Source organism: Procambarus clarkii, chromosome 80 (assembly GCF_040958095.1).
Source record: "Procambarus clarkii isolate CNS0578487 chromosome 80, FALCON_Pclarkii_2.0, whole genome shotgun sequence".
Taxonomy (NCBI): domain Eukaryota; kingdom Metazoa; phylum Arthropoda; class Malacostraca; order Decapoda; family Cambaridae; genus Procambarus; species Procambarus clarkii.
In genome coordinates, this window is record NC_091229.1 from 22,491,259 (window position 1) to 22,510,225 (window position 18,967).

The following is an 18,967-nucleotide window of genomic DNA, read 5'->3' on the forward strand; positions in this document are numbered from 1 at the left end:
TAAATGTGTGAGAATTTAAGTACAAACAGCATACATAATCCGGGGTGCTACATAACGCCGTATATAGAGTCAGGCTCTACGCCTGTCTCATCCCTTATACCATGACGACATGCGGAGATTCGCGCAGGTAATTATTTGGTTTAACCGCACGTTTGTGTACGTCAGCTTGGCCCGTGGCGTAGTAGTCGTACTGAGTCGTACTGATATAGAGTATAGTAGGGGAGTGTGGGGGAGCTGCCAAGCCTGGAACACGGCCTTAGTAACCCTCTCGGGACCTGTGGCGACGGTGGTACATTGTTGGGCGTCGCTGGTACATTGTTTGGCGTCGCTGGTACATTGTTTGGCGACGCTGGTACATTGTTTGGCGACGCTGGTCCATTGTTTGGCGTCGCTGGTACATTGTTTGGCGACGGTGGTACATTGTTTGGCGACGCTGGTCCATTGTTTGGCGTCGCTGGTACATTGTTTGGCGACGCTGGTACATTGTTTGGCGACGCTGGTACATTGTTTGGCGACGCTGGTACATTGTTTGGCGACGCTGCTCCATTGTTTGGCGACGCTGGTACATTGTTTGGCGACGCTGGTCCATTGTTTGGCGACGCTGGTACATTGTTTGGCGACGCTGGTCCATTGTTTGGCGTCGGTGGTACATTGTTTGGCGACGCTGGTCCATTGTTTGGCGACGCTGGTACATTGTTTGGCGACGCTGGGCCATTGTTTGGCGACGCTGGTACATTGTTTGGCGACGCTGGTACATTGTTTGGCGACGCTGGTACATTGTTTGGCGACGCTGGTACATTGTTTGGCGACGCTGGTCCATTGTTTGGCGACGCTGGTCCATTGTTTGGCGACGCTGCTCCATTGTTTGGCGACGCTGCTCCATTGTTTGGCGACGCTGGGTCATTGTTTGGCGACGCTGGTACATTGTTTGGCGACGGTGGTACATTGTTTGGCGACGCTGGTACATTGTTTGGCGACGCTGCTCCATTGTTTGGCGTCGCTGGTACATTGTTTGGCGACGCTGCTCCATTGTTTTTGTGCGTGTGGGAGTCGAGTATGCTGGTGTAACAATCGCTGTAATTGTGGCTAATAATTTGTAACCCTTAGACTGTACTAATTGCGTTGACAGAACCCCAAAGAACTGGGAATTGTCCGCCCTCGCAACAGAAAATGCTCAAACCAGTTATCAGGGGGAGGCGTGGAGAACTGACCAAGATGTTAAAAATATCTTCACAATTCTTATGTTCCAGATGGAAGATCAACATACTCATAAATATATAATGCCGCCACCACTCCTCCTGGAACGTTGAAACTAATTGACTCTGCAGGAGACCAGTCAACTAGCGTTAGGGAACTTAAATCTTTTAATACAAACTGGGTAGATGGAATTCTAATTAAATTAACTATGACTACAAGAGGAATGTAACGCCTGCGATCGAAATGCGACGTTCTTTGTAAGAGGACAGGTTGATGGGCAATTTCAGCATTGTCCTGCTGACATCTGTAATTCTATTAATTAATTAAGTAGTAATTCTATTGTCACGACTCGGCTCAGAGCCCTACCTATTTGTCAGCATTAAAGAGAGAGAGAGAGGAGAGAGAGAGAGAGAGAGAGAGGGGGAGAGAGAGAGAGGAGAGAGAGAGAGAGAGAGAGAGGGGAGAGAGAGAGAGAGAGAGAGAGAGGGGAGAGAGAGAGAGGAGAGAGAGAGAGAGAGAGAGAGGGGGAGAGAGAGAGAGAGAGAGAGAGAGAGAGAGAGAGAGAGAGAGAGATTAAACTGCATCTTTTAATCTAACGTCCATTTTTAAAGCCTATTAAAATTGTCTTATAATGATTGCCTGCCTTATATGTCCCCTCTTTCTCCCCCTTTTTCTTTGTTCCCTCTTCCCTTTACCCTCTTCTCTTTCATCTCGCCTACTTAAATGAACATAAATTCACGTTAAACGTGGACACAGAACGATAACACGTTAATCCCAGGTATTAGAAGCCTCTATTATGAAGAGAGATTGTGAAGACCGAATTACATTCTCTTCCCCTTCCCCAATTCCCCTTCTTTTTCCCCCTTCCCCAATTCCCCTTCTTTTTCCCCCTTCCCCTTCTTCTTCCTCCCCCTTCCCCCTTTCCCCCTCTGAACCGGGACCTCTCCCCCCCCCCAACGCTGCAACCTTCTTAGTATGTTAAGATAAGTATTTTACAGCTTCTTAATTACCTATATTGATATTACAGTTTTATAAAAATAATTAAACAAAACTAAAATATCTAAATAAATTGTAAAGTAACTCAGGATATTGTCAAATTTTGTATAAAATCTCTATTGTTTAATAAAACTTTAATAGAAGAGTTAGTGCCTTGAAAAAAATATAGAACTTGGAATATATGATATATATATACTTATTCATAAGCCAAATATTGACTATAAGGAATAAGTCATATATGGACTGTCTTGTGCGAGAGCGGGTTGCAAGCGTGCCTGAGCGTGTACCTGCCCAGGTAAGGTGATGAGTCCCCCCCCCCTCCTTCGCTGACATTAAGAGGGTGCGTGTTGCAGGGTGGTGGCTCCTTCCCGGTGTTGTCGCTGCTCGGACCCACATTCCTGGCTATTTGTGCCTCACTGCTCTCCCTCTCTTTCTCTTGCTCGCTCTCTCACACTCGCTCTCTAGCACTCTCGCTCTCTCACACTCTCTCTCTCTCTCTATCTCTCTCTCTCTCTCTCTCTCTCTCTCTCTCTCTCTCTCTCTCTCTCTCTCTCTCTCTCTCTCTCTCTCTCTCTCTCTCTCTCTCTCTCTCTTTCTCCCTCTGTCTTTCTCTCTCTCTCTCTCTCTCTCTCTCTCTCTCTCTCTCTCTCTCTCTCTCTCTCTCTCTCTCTCTCTCTCTCTCTACTTTCCTTCCTGCTATAATCACACTGTTTACCTGAATTTACCCGAGGGCCACTCTCTTCAGTGACAGGAAGCTGCCGGCTTGTCATCGTTCCTCTTGGTTTTTACCATAATTTGAAGAGTCTGACATTAATACTAAGGCTCTAAATACTTTTTGAAGTCAAATAATTATTTGTGATCTTTTTTTTTCGCTGCTCCAAGGCTTAGAATTCGCGACGATCAATAATATTTAAGTTGTTAGTCATTAGGTATCGTTTTCTGTAATGCGCAGCTTGAGAAAACGGATATTAAATAAGGGTTAACTTAATAATTCTGCCTCATTCGTATTATTTACTGTTGTTGGGGATAGGAAACTTCTGGGTACTCATTTAATTGTATTTACCTTTTTGTGCTTGAGGGAGGGTTGAGCTTCGGCTTTCTTGGACCCGCCTCTCAACTGTCAATCAACTGGTGTACAGGTTCCTGAGCCTATTGGGCTCGTATCATATCTACATTTGAAACTGTGTATGGAGTCAGCCTCCACTACATCACTTCCTAATGCAGTCTGTTTAACTACACTGATACTGAAAAAGTTCTTTCTAGTGTCTCTGTGGCTTATTTTGGTACACAGTTCCTACCTGTATCTCCTTGTGCGAGTACCACTCGTGTTAAGGAGTCTGTATTTACCTACCCTACAAAATCTTGAACATTTTGTACGTGGTAATCATATCTCCGCCAAACTTCTGTCTTCCAGAAACGTGAAGTTCTATTCTCGTAGCCTTTCCTTGTAACTCATACCTCGTAGTTCTGGAACTAGTTTTGTGGAATACCTTTGAACCTTCTAAAACTTCAACTTGTTCTTGACTCGGAGCTGCATTCACGAGGACTGGTCTGACACACGTAGTATACAAGGTTCTAAATGATTCAGGCAAATTTCTTAAGGCAGTTCTGATTTTAGCCAGTCTTGCACATGCCGCTGATGATATGCTTTTGATGTGGGTTTCGGGAGACAGGTTTGGCTTGATATCAAACCCCTGTAAACAAATCCACAAGGGCCGTGACGAGGATTCGAACCTGCGTCCGGAAGCATCCCAGACACTGCCTTAATCGACTGAGCTACGACAGGGTTAAAAGGGTTGAAACCGAAGTTCTACTGAATTTACTGTTTCTACTGAAACCCCTATAGATCCTTCTATGTGTGCGCATTGGACGTTTGGTGCAGCTTAGTTTATTCACCGTCTTAATATCGCGGGTAAATGCACATTTCAATTTCGAAAAGTTCAGTTAATTTTAAAATGACTACCAGAGGGCTACACTGAGATTGGAAGCTGTCTTCCGTGGTTACTCACGAGTGTTTTAAGTCACTAGTCAAGATAGGACGTTTTCAATGCGTTTCTTCGAAAGTTAGTTTAGTCACTATTCATCCCATATGCCCATCCCGTGGGCGGTAGTGGATCCCTAACCCATCCCGTGGGCGGTAGTGGGCCCCATACCCATCCCGTGGCCGGTAGTGGACCCCATACCCATCCCGTGGGTGGTAGTGGACCCCATACCCATCCCTCTGGCGGTAGTGGACCCCATACCCATCCCGTGGGTGGTAGTGGACCCCATACCCATCCCTCTGGCGGTAGTGGACCCCATACCCATCGCACGGGCGGTAGTGGACCCCATACCCATCCCGTGGGCGGTGGTGGACTCCATACCCATCGCACGGGCGGTAGTGGACCCCATACCCATCCCGTGGGCGGTGGTGGACCCCATACCCATCGCACGGGCGGTAGTGGACCCCATACCCATCCCGTGGGCGGTGGTGGACCCCATACCCATCCCACGGGCGGTAGTGGACCCCATACCCATCCCGTGGGCGGTAGTGGACCCCATACCCATCCCACGGGCGGTAGTGGACCCATACCCATCCCACGGGCGGTAGTGGACCCCATACCCATCCCACGGACGGTAGTGGACCCCATACCCATCCCACGGGCGGTAGTGGACCCCATACCCATCCCACGGGCGGTAGTGGACCCCATACCCATCCCGTGGGCGGTAGTGGACCCCATACCCATCCCACGGGCGGTAGTGGACCCCATACCCATCCCGTGGGCGGTAGTGGACCCCATACCCATCCCGCGGGCGGTTCGTTTGGAAACTAAAGAAAGAAAAAGAAAGATAGACCCACTACAATATATTATTATTATTGGTGCCAATATTCAGGACATTATTTTGTCGGGAGCAAAATAGTGTCAAAATTTATTTTTACAAATACAAGAATGTACAGTGTACACGCTTATAAAGTGACTGACACGCATAGCGCATCAGTCACTTTATGACATCACACTATATATGTATAGTGTAATGTTATAAAAAATAAACGCAAAAAAATAGGCCATAATTTGTAAATTATGACTAAGGTATAAATAGACCTTAATGGTCACGTTCATTTGAATTAAACAAAACTAATATTCAAGTCTGTGTAATAATTTTGTTCCTCCCATTTATACACCAAAGCTTTATATATACGAAAAATGTAAATAGCAAAAAAAATCCTTAATCATAAAATCATGAACAATTGAACACAAAATGTATTATTTACTTGATACCTGCTTGATGGGGTACTTAGTATGATTGTAAGAGATTTGCACCTCTCTCTCTGTCTCTCTGTCTGTCTCTCTCTCTCTCTCTCTCTCTCTCTCTCTCTCTCTCTCTCTCTCTCTCTCTCTCTCTCTCTCTCTCTCTCTCTCTCTCTCTCTCTCTCTCTCTGTATATACATGTACACACACATAAGCACTTAAAGTTAAATTGCTGTTGCCAGCAGCGAAAATATCAACGTTCCACAGCCTGAGATACAACCATGACCACAGTAGGTCTCCCTCTCCGTGGCTGGGGACACGACCACGACAATAATAGGGACTCGTCTCCGTGGCTGGGGACACGACCACGACAATAATAGGGACTCGTCTCCGTGGCTGGAGACATCACCTCCCCCTACACTAGGACCCAAGTTCCACAGGTCCGCCTTGCAAGAGTCCACCATCCATCTAGGCAAAGTCACTCTGCTCGTATCGTAGCGGAGTCTAAGCGTTGCAGAAACTCCACGGCCTCTGCTTTCTTCTCGTGAGCCCTCTTCGCTAGCTCCGGGCCCCTCGTGCCCTCCGGCTCCAGGTTCAGGATCTTCGTCGACTCCTCCAGGTATTTGACTATCTCCCGCAGCTGCTTCAAGAACTCAGGCATGAAGGCGTCGCCGCTTTCATATTCCAGCTTCGCTGCACGAAGCATTATGATTCCTAGTTCCAGGAGCGTCATACCTGGGGGGAAGAGGAAGGATTCTCAGTCATCCACCAACATCAACCAAACCTCAGACCCCCTCGCCTAAGAACAACATCCATTTCTTAATATTTTAGCATGTGATTAAAGCCCTTAAGTATGTGTGAATTTCAAGGGAATAAGTAATGTTCGGAGAGTTCTTTTATGTGGCAAGTAAAGTTGTTTTTTTAGTTATCCAGCACTTTGGTGAATAGTTTTCAGTGTTTGGATTATCTATTACTGAAGTAGAGTTGTGTTGATTAGCAGTTCGTTAGACTTGATGGGAATATGAGCATTCATTTAGGCCCCCTTAACTCGACGTTTGGTTTGTGAGTTTTAACTTATCTGTTGTGGTGTGTTGTTGGTGTGGTTTTGTGTATGTTGTGGTTTGTGTGTATGTCGTTGTTTTGTGTTTGTGTACGTCATTGTGTGTGTCGCTGCTGTGTTTGTGTACGTCATTGTGTGTGTCGCTGCTGTGTTTGTGTACGTCATTGTGTGTGTCGCTGCTGTGTTTGTGTACGTCATTGTGTGTGTCGCTGCTGTGTTTGTGTACGTCATTGTGTGTGTCGCTGCTGTGTTTGTGTACGTCATTGTGTGTGTCGCTGCTGTGTTTGTGTACGTCATTGTGTGTGTCGCTGCTGTGTTTGTGTACGTCATTGTGTGTGTCGCTGCTGTGTTTGTGTACGTCATTGTGTGTGTCGCTGCTGTGTTTGTGTACGTCATTGTGTGTGTCGCTGCTGTGTTTGTGTACGTCATTGTGTGTGTCGCTGCTGTGTTTGTGTACGTAATTGTGAGTGTCGCTGCTGTGTTTGTGTACGTCATTGTGTGTGTCGCTGCTGTGTTTGTGTACGTCATTGTGTGTGTCGCTGCTGTGTTTGTGTACGTCATTGTGTGTGTCGCTGCTGTGTTTGTGTACGTCATTGTGTGTGTCGCTGCTGTGTTTGTGTACGTCATTGTGTGTGTCGCTGCTGTGTTTGTGTACGTCATTGTGTGTGTCGGTGCTGTGTTTGTGTACGTCATTGTGTGTGTCGCTGCTGTGTTTGTGTACGTCATTGTGTGTGTCGCTGCTGTGTTTGTGTACGTCATTGTGTGTGTCGCTGCTGTGTTTGTGTACGTCATTGTGTGTGTCGCTGCTGTGTTTGTGTACGTCATTGTGTGTGTCGCTGCTGTGTTTGTGTACGTCATTGTGTGTGTCGCTGCTGTGCTTGTTTGTATATTGTTGCTGTGTTTGTGTCTGTATGGTGATATACTTCTTTGTATGTCATTGTTGTGCTTGTGTAACTCTGTTATTGTTGTAGCTGTGTATATATATATTAGTCTCTGTGTCGTTGTGTTTGTGTATAGTTGTGTGTGCATGGTGCTGTGCTTGTCTCTGTGTAGTGTTGAGGGGTTTGTTAGTGTAGGGGAAAGAGAGGACGGGAGACTACAAGCCTGAGAGAAAAAAAGAGGAGATACAGACATACAGACGAAGAGTCACAATAACGTGGTTGAAAAATGTTGACCAAACCACACACTAGAAAGCGAAGGTACGACGACGTTTCGGTCCGTTCTGGACTATTATCAGGTGGATTGTCGACTTGATAATGGTCCAGGACGGACCGAAACGTCGTCATCTCTTCACCTTCTAGTGCGTGGTTTGGTCAACAGATACAGACATACACGTCGTGCGCATGGCATCTCCTCTACATTTCCTCAACGGTTGGTCTTACTGCACACTCTGCCAGTACAGCAGAGCTCACCTATGTACTCAGTAATGCTGCCTACTGCACTAGAATAAGCATTAACAACAGGATTAGTCAATATCCACCTGTCCAGGGGGAGAATTGTTGATACTACCCCGAACAGTCTGCCTTCGGACACGCTTCACGTCAAGGAAAAACACGCTAGAAACTAGAACCCTTCAGTAAATGCTTAACAGTATTGAGTTGTAGCATTTAACCCTGCAGGCAGAGCAGCCAAGGTGCCCAAGAAAGATGCACATGCGGCCCCTCGTCTTGGAATAAGAACTAGACGAGGCGCGTCTTTCAAATGTTTTGTTCTTTCTCTAACTCTAATTACTATTCAGATAAATAGGAAAATAAGGACAGTAACACATATCTTTGGAGGAAAAGAAAGATAACTTGAGTAGTTTATGAACCACCTACAAAATGATTTTGTATCACTGACGGATGCAGTCTTGGTGTTCAAGCCTAATAACACCAATTTTTATGAAAAAATAACAACTGAAAATAACGAAAATACTAGACTTTTAAAGTTGAGGCAAAATAACTTCACACCACGCTGCTATCCTCTCTTTCTATCCTATCCACGCTGCTGCTATCCTATCCACGCCACGCTGCTATCCTATCTTTCTATCCTATCCACACCACGCTGCTATCCTATCTTTCTATCCTATCCACGCTGTTGCTATCCTATCCACACCACGCTGCTATCCTATCTTTCTATTCTATCTCTGGCACACACTTCCAAGACCGTGAATGTAATGTGTCTGGTTCTAAAACTGTTAGTGTATGTTTTGATCAGTATTTGCTACACACATTCAGTTCCTACACTAGCACCAGCACCAGCTGGTTAGGGAGGAACATTAGTGTTAGGACAGAAAGAGGAGTAGAATCTGTTTAATCGACCCGCCAGTCCAAGCAGGAGTCTTGTCTTTGGCAGCTTGACGAACCTCACTCGTCTGTTGGTGAAGCCGCGAGTCTAGCTTCTATGACAACTTCTAAAATGGAACTAAAAAAATTCAACTGACCTCGGATTTACTGGGAGCCTCCCGGCACCACCCCTACCAGCCTCTCTGTTACGGAGGAGGCAAAAAGGATGAGAGGAAGATACAATTAAGGAACAGGTTGCGTAGCGGGTGTGCGTCGTCCGCCAGCGACTCCTCTTTACCCAGGGTTCTCACCTCGTCTCTTGGTTAGGCCGGGCTCCAGCACGCTATACAGAAACATGAGTTTCTTCCACATTTTAATTTTCATCTTGAGCGCCTGTTCTGTGTTGTTGTCGGAGAGCTGGTACAAGGCGGAGTGCGCCGCCCTCATCCAGATGTAGTGCTGGTTGTGGAACTGGTCCTCCACCTCCTGCATCGCCGCCACCGCTCGCCTGAAGTTGCCGGTGAAGATATCGTCCATTTCTATCCTCTGCAGCCAATCTTTGATATCTTCTTGAACGTCCGCGTCAGGCCTTTCCATTTTGCAGGCTGGACACCTCCACACTGTGTCACCAAGCCACGTGGAGGATATCAGATAAGACTTTTCACACTGACCTTTGCACTGTGTACACTTGGGAGAGGAGAAGAACGTCCCCAGCTCCGTGGGGTCTTCGCAGCGAGGCACAGTTGCACGAGAAGTGGTAAGTCAAAGTTAAGGTTTCTCTGCGCTCCCAGAGAGGCATGAGGGCGCCGGTGTATGAGATGCAGAGAGGTTCCCCGATCTGGACGGGCACTGTCGTCCGCGCCTGCATCCGTCCCCCGGGGCCACACGACAGGTGGACGTTGGGGATACAAGAGTTGTTGAAGAGCCGCACCACCGGGTACATGGCTCTCACTCTCGCGTTTTTATCGCTTCTTATTTCCATGCCATTGGTTGCTATGGCGCCTCTCACCTGGTGAAGCGTCTCCTGATCATGGTCGAGCTTCAACACCTCCGTCATGTAGCGGACAGTAACTATCTGCTGGTCCTCGCAGTTGAGTTGGCGCTGCTCTGAATGGTTGGCCATCGTCGTCATTATCTGCCACGCTTTCGGGTCCTTGGTCTTCAGCAGAAGGCATCGAAGGGTGAGAATGACGTCGTAACGCGGCGTCTCCTGCTGGCCAACTGGTGTGGCTATGCGCTTGGTGTCGGTGGCCAGGATGGGACACTCGTCCTGGTGACGGCTGCTGGAGGCGCACTCGAGGGAGCACAGCGGCCACCAACACCCCGGACAGCGCGGGAAGTTGTTGCCCCTGATGGAGCCGTGACACCCCAGGCACACGAGGGCAGAGATGGACAGGGGACCCACAGCCAGAGGAACCTCCTCCACCAGCACCTGGCCCGCCGGCAGGGGTCGTGACGCCACCAGGTACCTGAAACATTGCACCAGCTCAGTCAGATCACCAGGAAGCCATCACATACATACAAGAATCTGCTCCCTTCCAGAAATTAACCCAAAATATCCGCGGCGTCACGAAAGCAATTACATTTGAGTAAAATAGTGGTAGTAGGCATCCATCAGTCTCAGGAGACTCATTTACAATAATTACCAAGTTATTCCAAAGCAATTGAGTATATTTAGTTGTATTAGCCTAGCAAAGGTGAAGTATAGATGACTTGCTTGCCAGCCTCCGGGGAGGAGATGAGCTTGTAAGGGGGACACTGGTCGCGGTGCTGCGGCCAGTGTTGGCGTTGGTGGTCCTTACAGCAGTAGTGCGCCGAGCCGCACCCGCCGCATGCCATCGACGCCGCAGTCTGGCACACGTCGCAGCTGCCGCACCCGCCGCTGTCTCCACCGCTGCCTTCTCCACTCCCTATACCCATGGTCGCGGGTCTGCGGGAAGCAACATATCCACAGATATATAAGATATATGTGTGTAAATCACTGACAATTAACACGTGACGAAAAATGTGACAGTGTCAGACCACGGAGGAAGAATTGAAACAGGAATTTCCTTATGTTGACCAGACCACACACTAGAAGGTGAAGGGACGACGACGTTTCGGTCCGTCCTGGACCATTAAATTAATGTATTATTAAATACTTTCGTTTTTAGTAATACATCATCAGAAGGATATTTCTACACCCTTCTGAAGATGTATTATTAAATACGAAAGTACTTAAGGAAATTCCTGTTTCAAGTCTTCCTCCGTGGTCTGACACTGTCATATAACATATATATATTAAGAAAAATAGAATAGGGGATGATAGGAGAAGAAAGTGCTAAGTGTTGAGTAAGAATCCACAAGGTTTTCTCTGAACACTTTTTATTCTCTTCTTCAAAGCTATATATAGCTTAAATATATATATATATATATAGAAAGCTATATGTCTGAGCGCTTTCAGACTGGGTTTTTTTTCCAGACCCTTGTCAATAATTTGTCTTACGTGCACCTCTTTCATTCATGCAAACCTGTGACAGTGACCTCCACCTAACTCCAACTCCCGTACATAAAGATCAAGCGCCAGACTCCAGCGCCAAGTTCCCGCTCAAGCGTAATTTACCAATCATTTTACCACCATACAATCAGCTAGTCTCCAATTGGTGTTTTACTCAACCCGTCCTCTCCAGACTTCCCAATTAACGTCACTAAACTGATGTACTAAATTGGTCGAAGCTGACGTCAACTGAGGTCCCGCGAATAGCAATTGGGACATCAGGTTAATTTTACCAGAGTTGCTGTGGGTGTTCTCGGGTCATCAGTGTTTGGCGCCTTAGAGGGGGATTTACTCGTCAAAATGCGATGTACTGTTCGAAAGGCCGGGTGATGTGTCTGTCATGTTACCCCAGAGAGAGAGAGAGAGAGAGAGAGAGAGAGAGAGAGAGAGAGAGTGAGAGAGAGAGAGAGAGAGAAAGGGGGGGGGGGGAAGAGAGACACAGATAAAGATAGATATGTAGTATATATATGAAGAGAAAAATAGGTAGGATGTGAATTACATAAGGTAACCGAACTGACGGTTGAAAGGCACGGTCCAAGAGATAACAGCTTGATCCTGCAAGCACGTACTCACTCACGCACGCACGTACGCACACACACACACACACACACACACACACACACACACACACACACACACACACACACACACACACACACACATACACACACATAGGGTCCTGGTAGCCTGGTGGATAGCACGCAGGACTCGTAATTCCGTGGCGCGGGTTCGATTCCCACACCAGGCAGAAACAAATGGGCAAAGTTTCTTTCACCCTGAATGCCCCTGTTACCTAGCAGTAAATAGGTACCTGGGAGTTAGTCAGCTGTCACGGGCTGCTTCCTGGGGTGTTTGTGTGTGTGTGGTGTGGAGGAAAAAAAAATAGTAGTTAGTAAACAGTTGATTGACAGTTGAGAGACGGTGTCGGAAAATCCGACACCATTTAATATCATACAGATAATAGCTGTGTTGTATAAACAAGTTAACCATAGAAAACGTAACTTGTAGTGGAATTACCGTCTAAAGAAAACGGGATATCATCACCACATACTATTATAAATCACCACCTATTATGGTGGGAATTATTCTTAAATACATTAGTCTTTGGACTTTACCATCATAAACATCTCATATATATTAACTTAATTATCAATATTAAAGTAGAGTAAATGAGACCCTTCTATCACTTTCTGAAATCTGGACAATGTAAGCCAGGCGTCAGTGGGGAAGGAGGGCAGCCATTGTTGTTTATACTAGACCAGAGGCTCACAGGAGCAAATACGGCTCCTGTTAAATTTACTTGGACGTAGTGTTATGGAAACCAAAGGTGTACCATTTTTCAACACGCTGTCTACATATCAAGTTAAGTGTTCTTTCCGAAACCCATTATCTATCATTAGTGGCCATTAATGTCATTATATAGGGTGGCCCGGTTAGATCACGAAATCGCCTCAAACTAAAGGTAATTAAGCCAGGTCTTTATGTTCCATGTATAGTGTTTTCTCTGATATAGCTTGTCATATATAGGTATCTGGCTTCACAGTTAGCGCTCTTTTGACAGGTCAAGACGAGGAAGCAAGATTTTGTGCACCAGTTACTGGGTGATGGAAGCTACCTCAAAGAGGATAATTTGGTGTCTACACCCTAGTTATACCTGGTGGACTAACCTGCTGTACTATAAGATAAGGAACCTCTTCAATGTATGTAGTCTATTACTGTAGTTTGATTGGCTGCATATATATTCAATTAATAATAACCCCCCTAATGTGTAGAGGATCGATTTGTGAGATTATGAGATTATTGCAGAAATACAGTCCACTTATCATTATACAAATTGCTATCGAAGTATATAAATTAATGTAAATATAAATTCATATAAATTAAATAAATATAAATCTCACAGGTCGGTTCCCACAGACGGGCCGAAAGAGCAAAGCTCAACCCCCGCAAACACAACTAGGTGAATACATACACGCACACGCACGCGCGCACACACACGCGCGCGCACACACACACACACACACACACATACACACACACACACACACACACACACACACACACACACACAGTGGTGGCAGCAAGAAACACGTACTTTGTTCAGTTCAGAAATAACCACAAATCCTGGTCCAAGATACCTGAGGGGGGGGGGGGGGGCTCAGGAGTTGAGAGGTGCTCACCTAACAGTGAGCACCCTATGGGGGGAGTGAGCTCTAGCTCTATGCCCCGCCTCCTAGCCTTGTTTTACTCACTGAGTGACAAGTTAAACCCTTCTGTCTTTCGAATGCTTTGTCGAATTTGGCCTAAAAGTTGTGGATGGAGGTGGCTTCTACTGCCTCTCTCTCGGTGCATTCGACTAGCTGACCTCTCCGTACAGGAGGAGAATGGAAGAACGAAGCAGGAGGGGAGACTTGTGAGAATTTGGGAAGAAACAAGCCGTTGCCTCACCCTCCTATCTCTTCTGGTATCTTGTTCCTCCTTTCCCCTAGTCCTCCTCTCCCCTCACCCCGTCCCACGTCACCCACAAACACCCCCTCCTCCTCACCCCCTCAGCCAATATAATTCAACTCCCCTCTTGACAAAGGTGTAGGCAAGTCTATGTAAAATTGCAAGTTCATGAATCAGAGAGCAGCAGGGGGGCGTGACAACATTCCACAGAAGGCTACGCTTGTATGTTTGTTGTTTTACGGTGATGCTTATTCTCGAGTGCTCTGGTGGGGGGTGAGGGGAAGAGGGGTGTGTGATGGATTTAGGGATGAGAAGGGGGGAGGGAGGGGGGGGGTAATAATGAGGAGATTGTGTCGGCGCAGAATAAGAATGAGAGGTATAATTAAGATTGTTGTTGTCGGATGCAGACAATGGAGTGAGCAGTGACACTTCCGTTTCCGCGTTGTGCTTAAGTGTGTGACAAGACACTGCCTCTTGACTCGAGGCAGGGGGGGGGCAGGGGTAGCAAGGGGACGGGAGCCCCCCTGGAAGGATAGACACACTGCTCGACGGCTACAGTGCCAGGAGGGATAGGGGGTGCCCCTATAGCGCTAGAGGAAGTGATGAGGGTGCTCCCTGGAGTATTAGATAGAGATAGAAGCCTCTCCTATCCTTTCCTGCCGCAGGAAGGGATAGGAGGGGCCTGTGTAGGGCTAGAGGGTGGCCCGGAAGTGAGAGGTGGTACTCCAAGATGGATTGAGTGTATTCCAGGAGAAAGAGAGGGTTCTTCCCTCTCTTTCGGAAGAGGGGGTTCTTCCCTCTCTTTCGGAAGAGGGGGTTCTTCCCTCTCTTTCGGAAGAGGGGGTTCTTCCCTCTCTTTCGGAAGAGGGGGGGAGATGGGGGTAAGGTACCGCACACTGACAAAGTTCTACTTAAAAGCACGCAAGTCCCTCAGTACATAAAGATAAAATGAACACCATACAACTTGCATATTTACTCGAAACATTAGCCATAGAAACATCCTCGTCACGGCCCTTGTGGATTTGTTCATTATATCACGCTATTATGATTTATGTGTGTAACTAGCCATACAAATTATACGCCTGCCTATAAATTATAGGCAGGCGTATACTTACACGTATACGCCTGCCTATACGTGTAATTAGCCACGTATAGACAGGCGATGAGTCACAATACCGTGGCTGAAGTATGTTGACCAGACCACATACTAGAAGGTGAAGGGACGACGACGTTTCGGGCCGTCCTGGACCACACAATCGACTTGAGAATGGTCCAGGACGGACCGAAACGTCGTCGTCCCTTCACCTTCTAGTGTGTGGTCTGGTCAACATGTGGATAGGCATCCAAGTGTGTGCAGATATGATCGCTCTAAAACATTCATTTGTTCACGCGTATCTGAACGTATGTTCAGATACTCGTGAACAACCTTACATACACTATTATCAGCTCCCCGGCACCCTGGAAACACAAACCGAAACTGTCTCTATTTTCCGCTTGTTACAACTTGTAATAAAGTTGTTACATCTTGGCTTAACGTGTTTATGACGTATTAGAACGTTGTTACAACTTGCTATATTGGTTGTTATAACTGGTTAGGTGGTGTTAAAACTTGTTCGAACGTTGTACCAACGTCGTAGTTTCGGTGTGTGTTTGGCGGGCAGAAGGAAACAAAGTTAGCATAGCTACCACACACACACACACACACACACACACACACACACACACACACACACACACACACACACACACACACACACACACACACACACACACACACCGGTGCCAACACAGCCGAGAGCCTACTATCATAACTCACACTTTATTAAATATTTCTACAACTGTTCCGTCAGCTGCGCTTCATCACCCCTTACTTTACACACACACAGGAAGAAGAATGTGTGTGTGTGTGTGTGTGTGTGTGTGTGTGTGTGTGTTTTTGTGATAGAGTATAGCTCGTAAAACCTTTGACTGTGAACCTGCAATTCACATTTCACCGTTGCTTGCTGCACCTGTTCACCCACCTCCTCAAAAACCATCTCAAGCAACCTGATGCTTGAAACCTTGAACCCGAAGCCCATTGAACCCCTTCAATCGTCAACTTCTCCCCCTACCCCTCCCTTTCCCCCCTCAAGGCGATTATCCATACCTTAATATGCAATAATTCGCCTCTATGGGCGCGGTAATTCATGGTTTGGTGTTCGATAATTCGTGTCAGACTGTCAAATGAATCAGTGCATTTTCAGTGCCAGGTGAGTCTACGTGCGGTAGCTGCTTCATATTATTAGCTTGGCGGGTCTATATAAGTTAATTTTCGTTTTGAATGATGATAATTTGCTGAGTAAAAAAATTAATTTATCCGGTGGAGGTCTCAATGTACAACGACCTTATAATGGTCTTGAGTTGGGTCAGTTAATATAGCCACTAGATTACGATATCTTTTCACTATAATTCATTTAGCGAGAGTCGCTAGGCGTACAATGACTTCAAATGTAGTACGATAATCTGTTGAAAGATTGTTATACCCAGTCGAGGTCGCCCGTTGGCGTGCGATACATTAACTAGCTCCTCGAGCCCAGGGACTTAATTCATAATATACATCTTAACTAAGGACGTAAGATGACGTGGCTTGTCTCAGGAGGGAGAAATCGTTGTTGATGAGCGACAGGTGGAGCCTGGGCCCCAGGTGATCAATCATGACAGCTGTTTAACAGGTGTGTGTGTGTGGCGAGGTGGGGTATGCAGGAGCAACAGGTGCCGCCCCCTGTTTTATGTCGAGTGGGAGATCTGTTTTCTTATGTTTGCTACACTTGCTCACACCTGTTCATCCCCCCCCCTACTCACAGGTGACTCATGTCATGCACACCTGTACAAATTGCCACAACCTGACCTCTCATTTAATAAGTCGTAGTTTTTTTTAACCCAATCGAGCAATCCGTTAAAAATGAGACGAATTAGAAGAAATATATCACGGTAATTTTAACGTTTTCTATATATCGGCCTCAATAAGTTATAGTTACGGGGGAGGGGGGGAGGTGCTTGCTTCATACGTTCCGGTCAGGGCGAAACAGTTGTGTTATTTACGGAGTCTCGAATCTGGAGAACGGGTGATGTTCACTTGTTCTCAGTAAATGACTTACGTCTTAAATACGACAGTGTAAACATCTTATTTATTAAGTGTAACCTTCTCTCTGTAAATGAGATAGGTTATGGGACGGTAATTGAGCTGAATTGTGCTTGCATGCATTGTACACTTGTACACTTCTCAGAGTGTACACTTTCTTGATAATCCTGTGTCTGTGTCTTTCTCTGTCCATGCTATTGCCTCCTCCGTGTATCAGGGATTCTGTGTTTCTCCCATTCTCACATACACCTGTGTCTGCGGCCGTCTGTGTCCACTGTTACCTTTAGCTGTGGTGCTCAGTTTCTGTTTCACTGCCAAGTCTCAATAGGTAAATTAGTACTCTTGACAGTACCTACCTTTTAGTTTATGTACATACCTAAATTTCTTGTCAGTCTGCCAGCTGACCTACTAAACAATAAGCCTACGTACCAGCCAACCAACCAGCTAACCAATTAGCCAACCAATCAAGCAACTAAGTCAACCAACCAACCATCCAGCCTACCTAGAGTGGAGCAGGAGTCGGTGTTGCTGGTCAGGTATGTGCGTGGGGCGGGCTGTAAAAATATAAGATTGTGACAACCACACGAAGTTTATGCTCTCCAAGACCATTAGATTTTGTATTTACCTGGTATCTACGCCACAGAAGACTGTTTTTCTTGGGATCTACGCCACAGAAGACTGTTTTTCCTGGGATCTACGCCACAGAAGACTGTTTTTCCTGGGATCTACGCCACAGAAGACTGCTTTTCCTGGGATCTACGCCACAGAAGACTGTTTTTCCTGGGATCTACGCCACAGAAGACTGCTTTTCCTGGGATCTACGCCACAGAAGACTGTTTTTCTTGGGATCTACGTCACAGAAGACTGTTTTTCCTGGGATCTACGCCACAAAAGACTGTTTTTCTTTGGATTTACGCCGCGGACGACTGCTTTTCCTGGGGTTTTATGCCACGGGTGCTTGTCTTGTGGTCAATGTTGATTGTCTCTACGTCACAGACAACTATATTTCCTGGGATCTATGCCACGGGTCAATGTTTTCAAGTCTCACTAGATAATGTTATGCCGACTGAATCCACTACAGCTGGTAAGCCTATTTTATACCAAGACTGCGTCAGTGTCGCAGCCGTAGGGCGCAGCTTGAGACGACAGTTTAAAGTCGACAGCTTCAACAGCGAGCAGACGATTCCCTCGTTACGAGGCGTCGCCCAGATTACACGGGAGATCTCTGCTCGGCACACACGCTCACGTATATATACACCGCTGGGCCTGGACGCTTGTCTAATTTTTCGCACGCAGGCTTCCAAAAACAGTGAGTAAGACGGTGATGTGGGGAGGGGTGCCTGGGGCTCCCTCCCCGGGTAGCCACAGCTTATCCCCGGGTGCCACGGCTTATCCCTGGGTGCCACAAGTTATCCCCGGGTGCCACGACTTATCCCCGGGTGCCACGGCTTATCCGCGGGTGCCACAGCTTATCCCCGGGTGCCACAGGTTAGCTGCGGGTGCCGCAGCTCCCTGGCGGACGGGTTCGTGCAGGTAACTGAGGTAGCAGCGGCCACGTGCCCAACGCCCCCGCTACTACTGAAAAAATTGCGGGAGTTGTGGCCAGCTGACTGGTCGAGCCTGAGGCGTGGCCAAGGGGGGCCCCTGACGAGGAGGGGGTACCTCAGGAGGAATTAGAGACCCAAGGGCCGCCCCCTCTCGAGGCAGAGAGCCAGTGCTCCCTCAGGGTCCCATATATCACGGGTTTTTATTCCCTGAATCGGTCAGTGGAGTTAATTATGCGAGAGCGGCGTCTCGGGGGTAACCGGAGTGTAAATAAAGTGGAGAATCTTTCTTTTTCTTTTTTTAAACGTGTGGACGCGATTGGTGGAGCGGGCAGGCAGGGAGGGGCCAGCGGCCGGCCGGCCAGACACTTCGCGGTGCGGGTCTTGTTTGTTGCTGCTACTTCTGGTACTGTGCTTGTTGCTGCTACTTCTGGTACTGTGCTTGTTGCATGCTACTTCTGGTACTGTGCTTGTTGCTGCTACTTCTGGTACTGTGCTTGTTGCTGCTACTTCTGGTACTGTGCTTGTTGCTGCTACTTCTGGTACTGTGCTTGTTGCTGCTACTTCTGGT

The 18,967-nt window shown here is 47.1% G+C and overlaps 2 protein-coding genes across 3 annotated transcripts in view; one reads left to right on the forward strand and one right to left on the reverse strand.

Annotated features, from left to right (window-relative positions):
- Window positions 1-18,967, forward strand: part of LOC123746319 (organic solute transporter subunit alpha) — a 78,139-nt gene that overhangs the window by 34,411 nt on the left and 24,761 nt on the right. The gene's annotated exons all lie outside the window — the stretch shown is intronic.
- Window positions 5,496-18,406, reverse strand: LOC123746316 (SET domain-containing protein SmydA-8). The gene is given in 5 exon segments (XM_045727713.2): window positions 5,496-6,158; window positions 9,059-9,485; window positions 9,487-10,216; window positions 10,465-10,677; window positions 17,478-18,406. Coding segments are annotated over 4 exon segments (1,617 nt in total). The 5' UTR covers window positions 10,668-10,677; window positions 17,478-18,406; the 3' UTR covers window positions 5,496-5,901.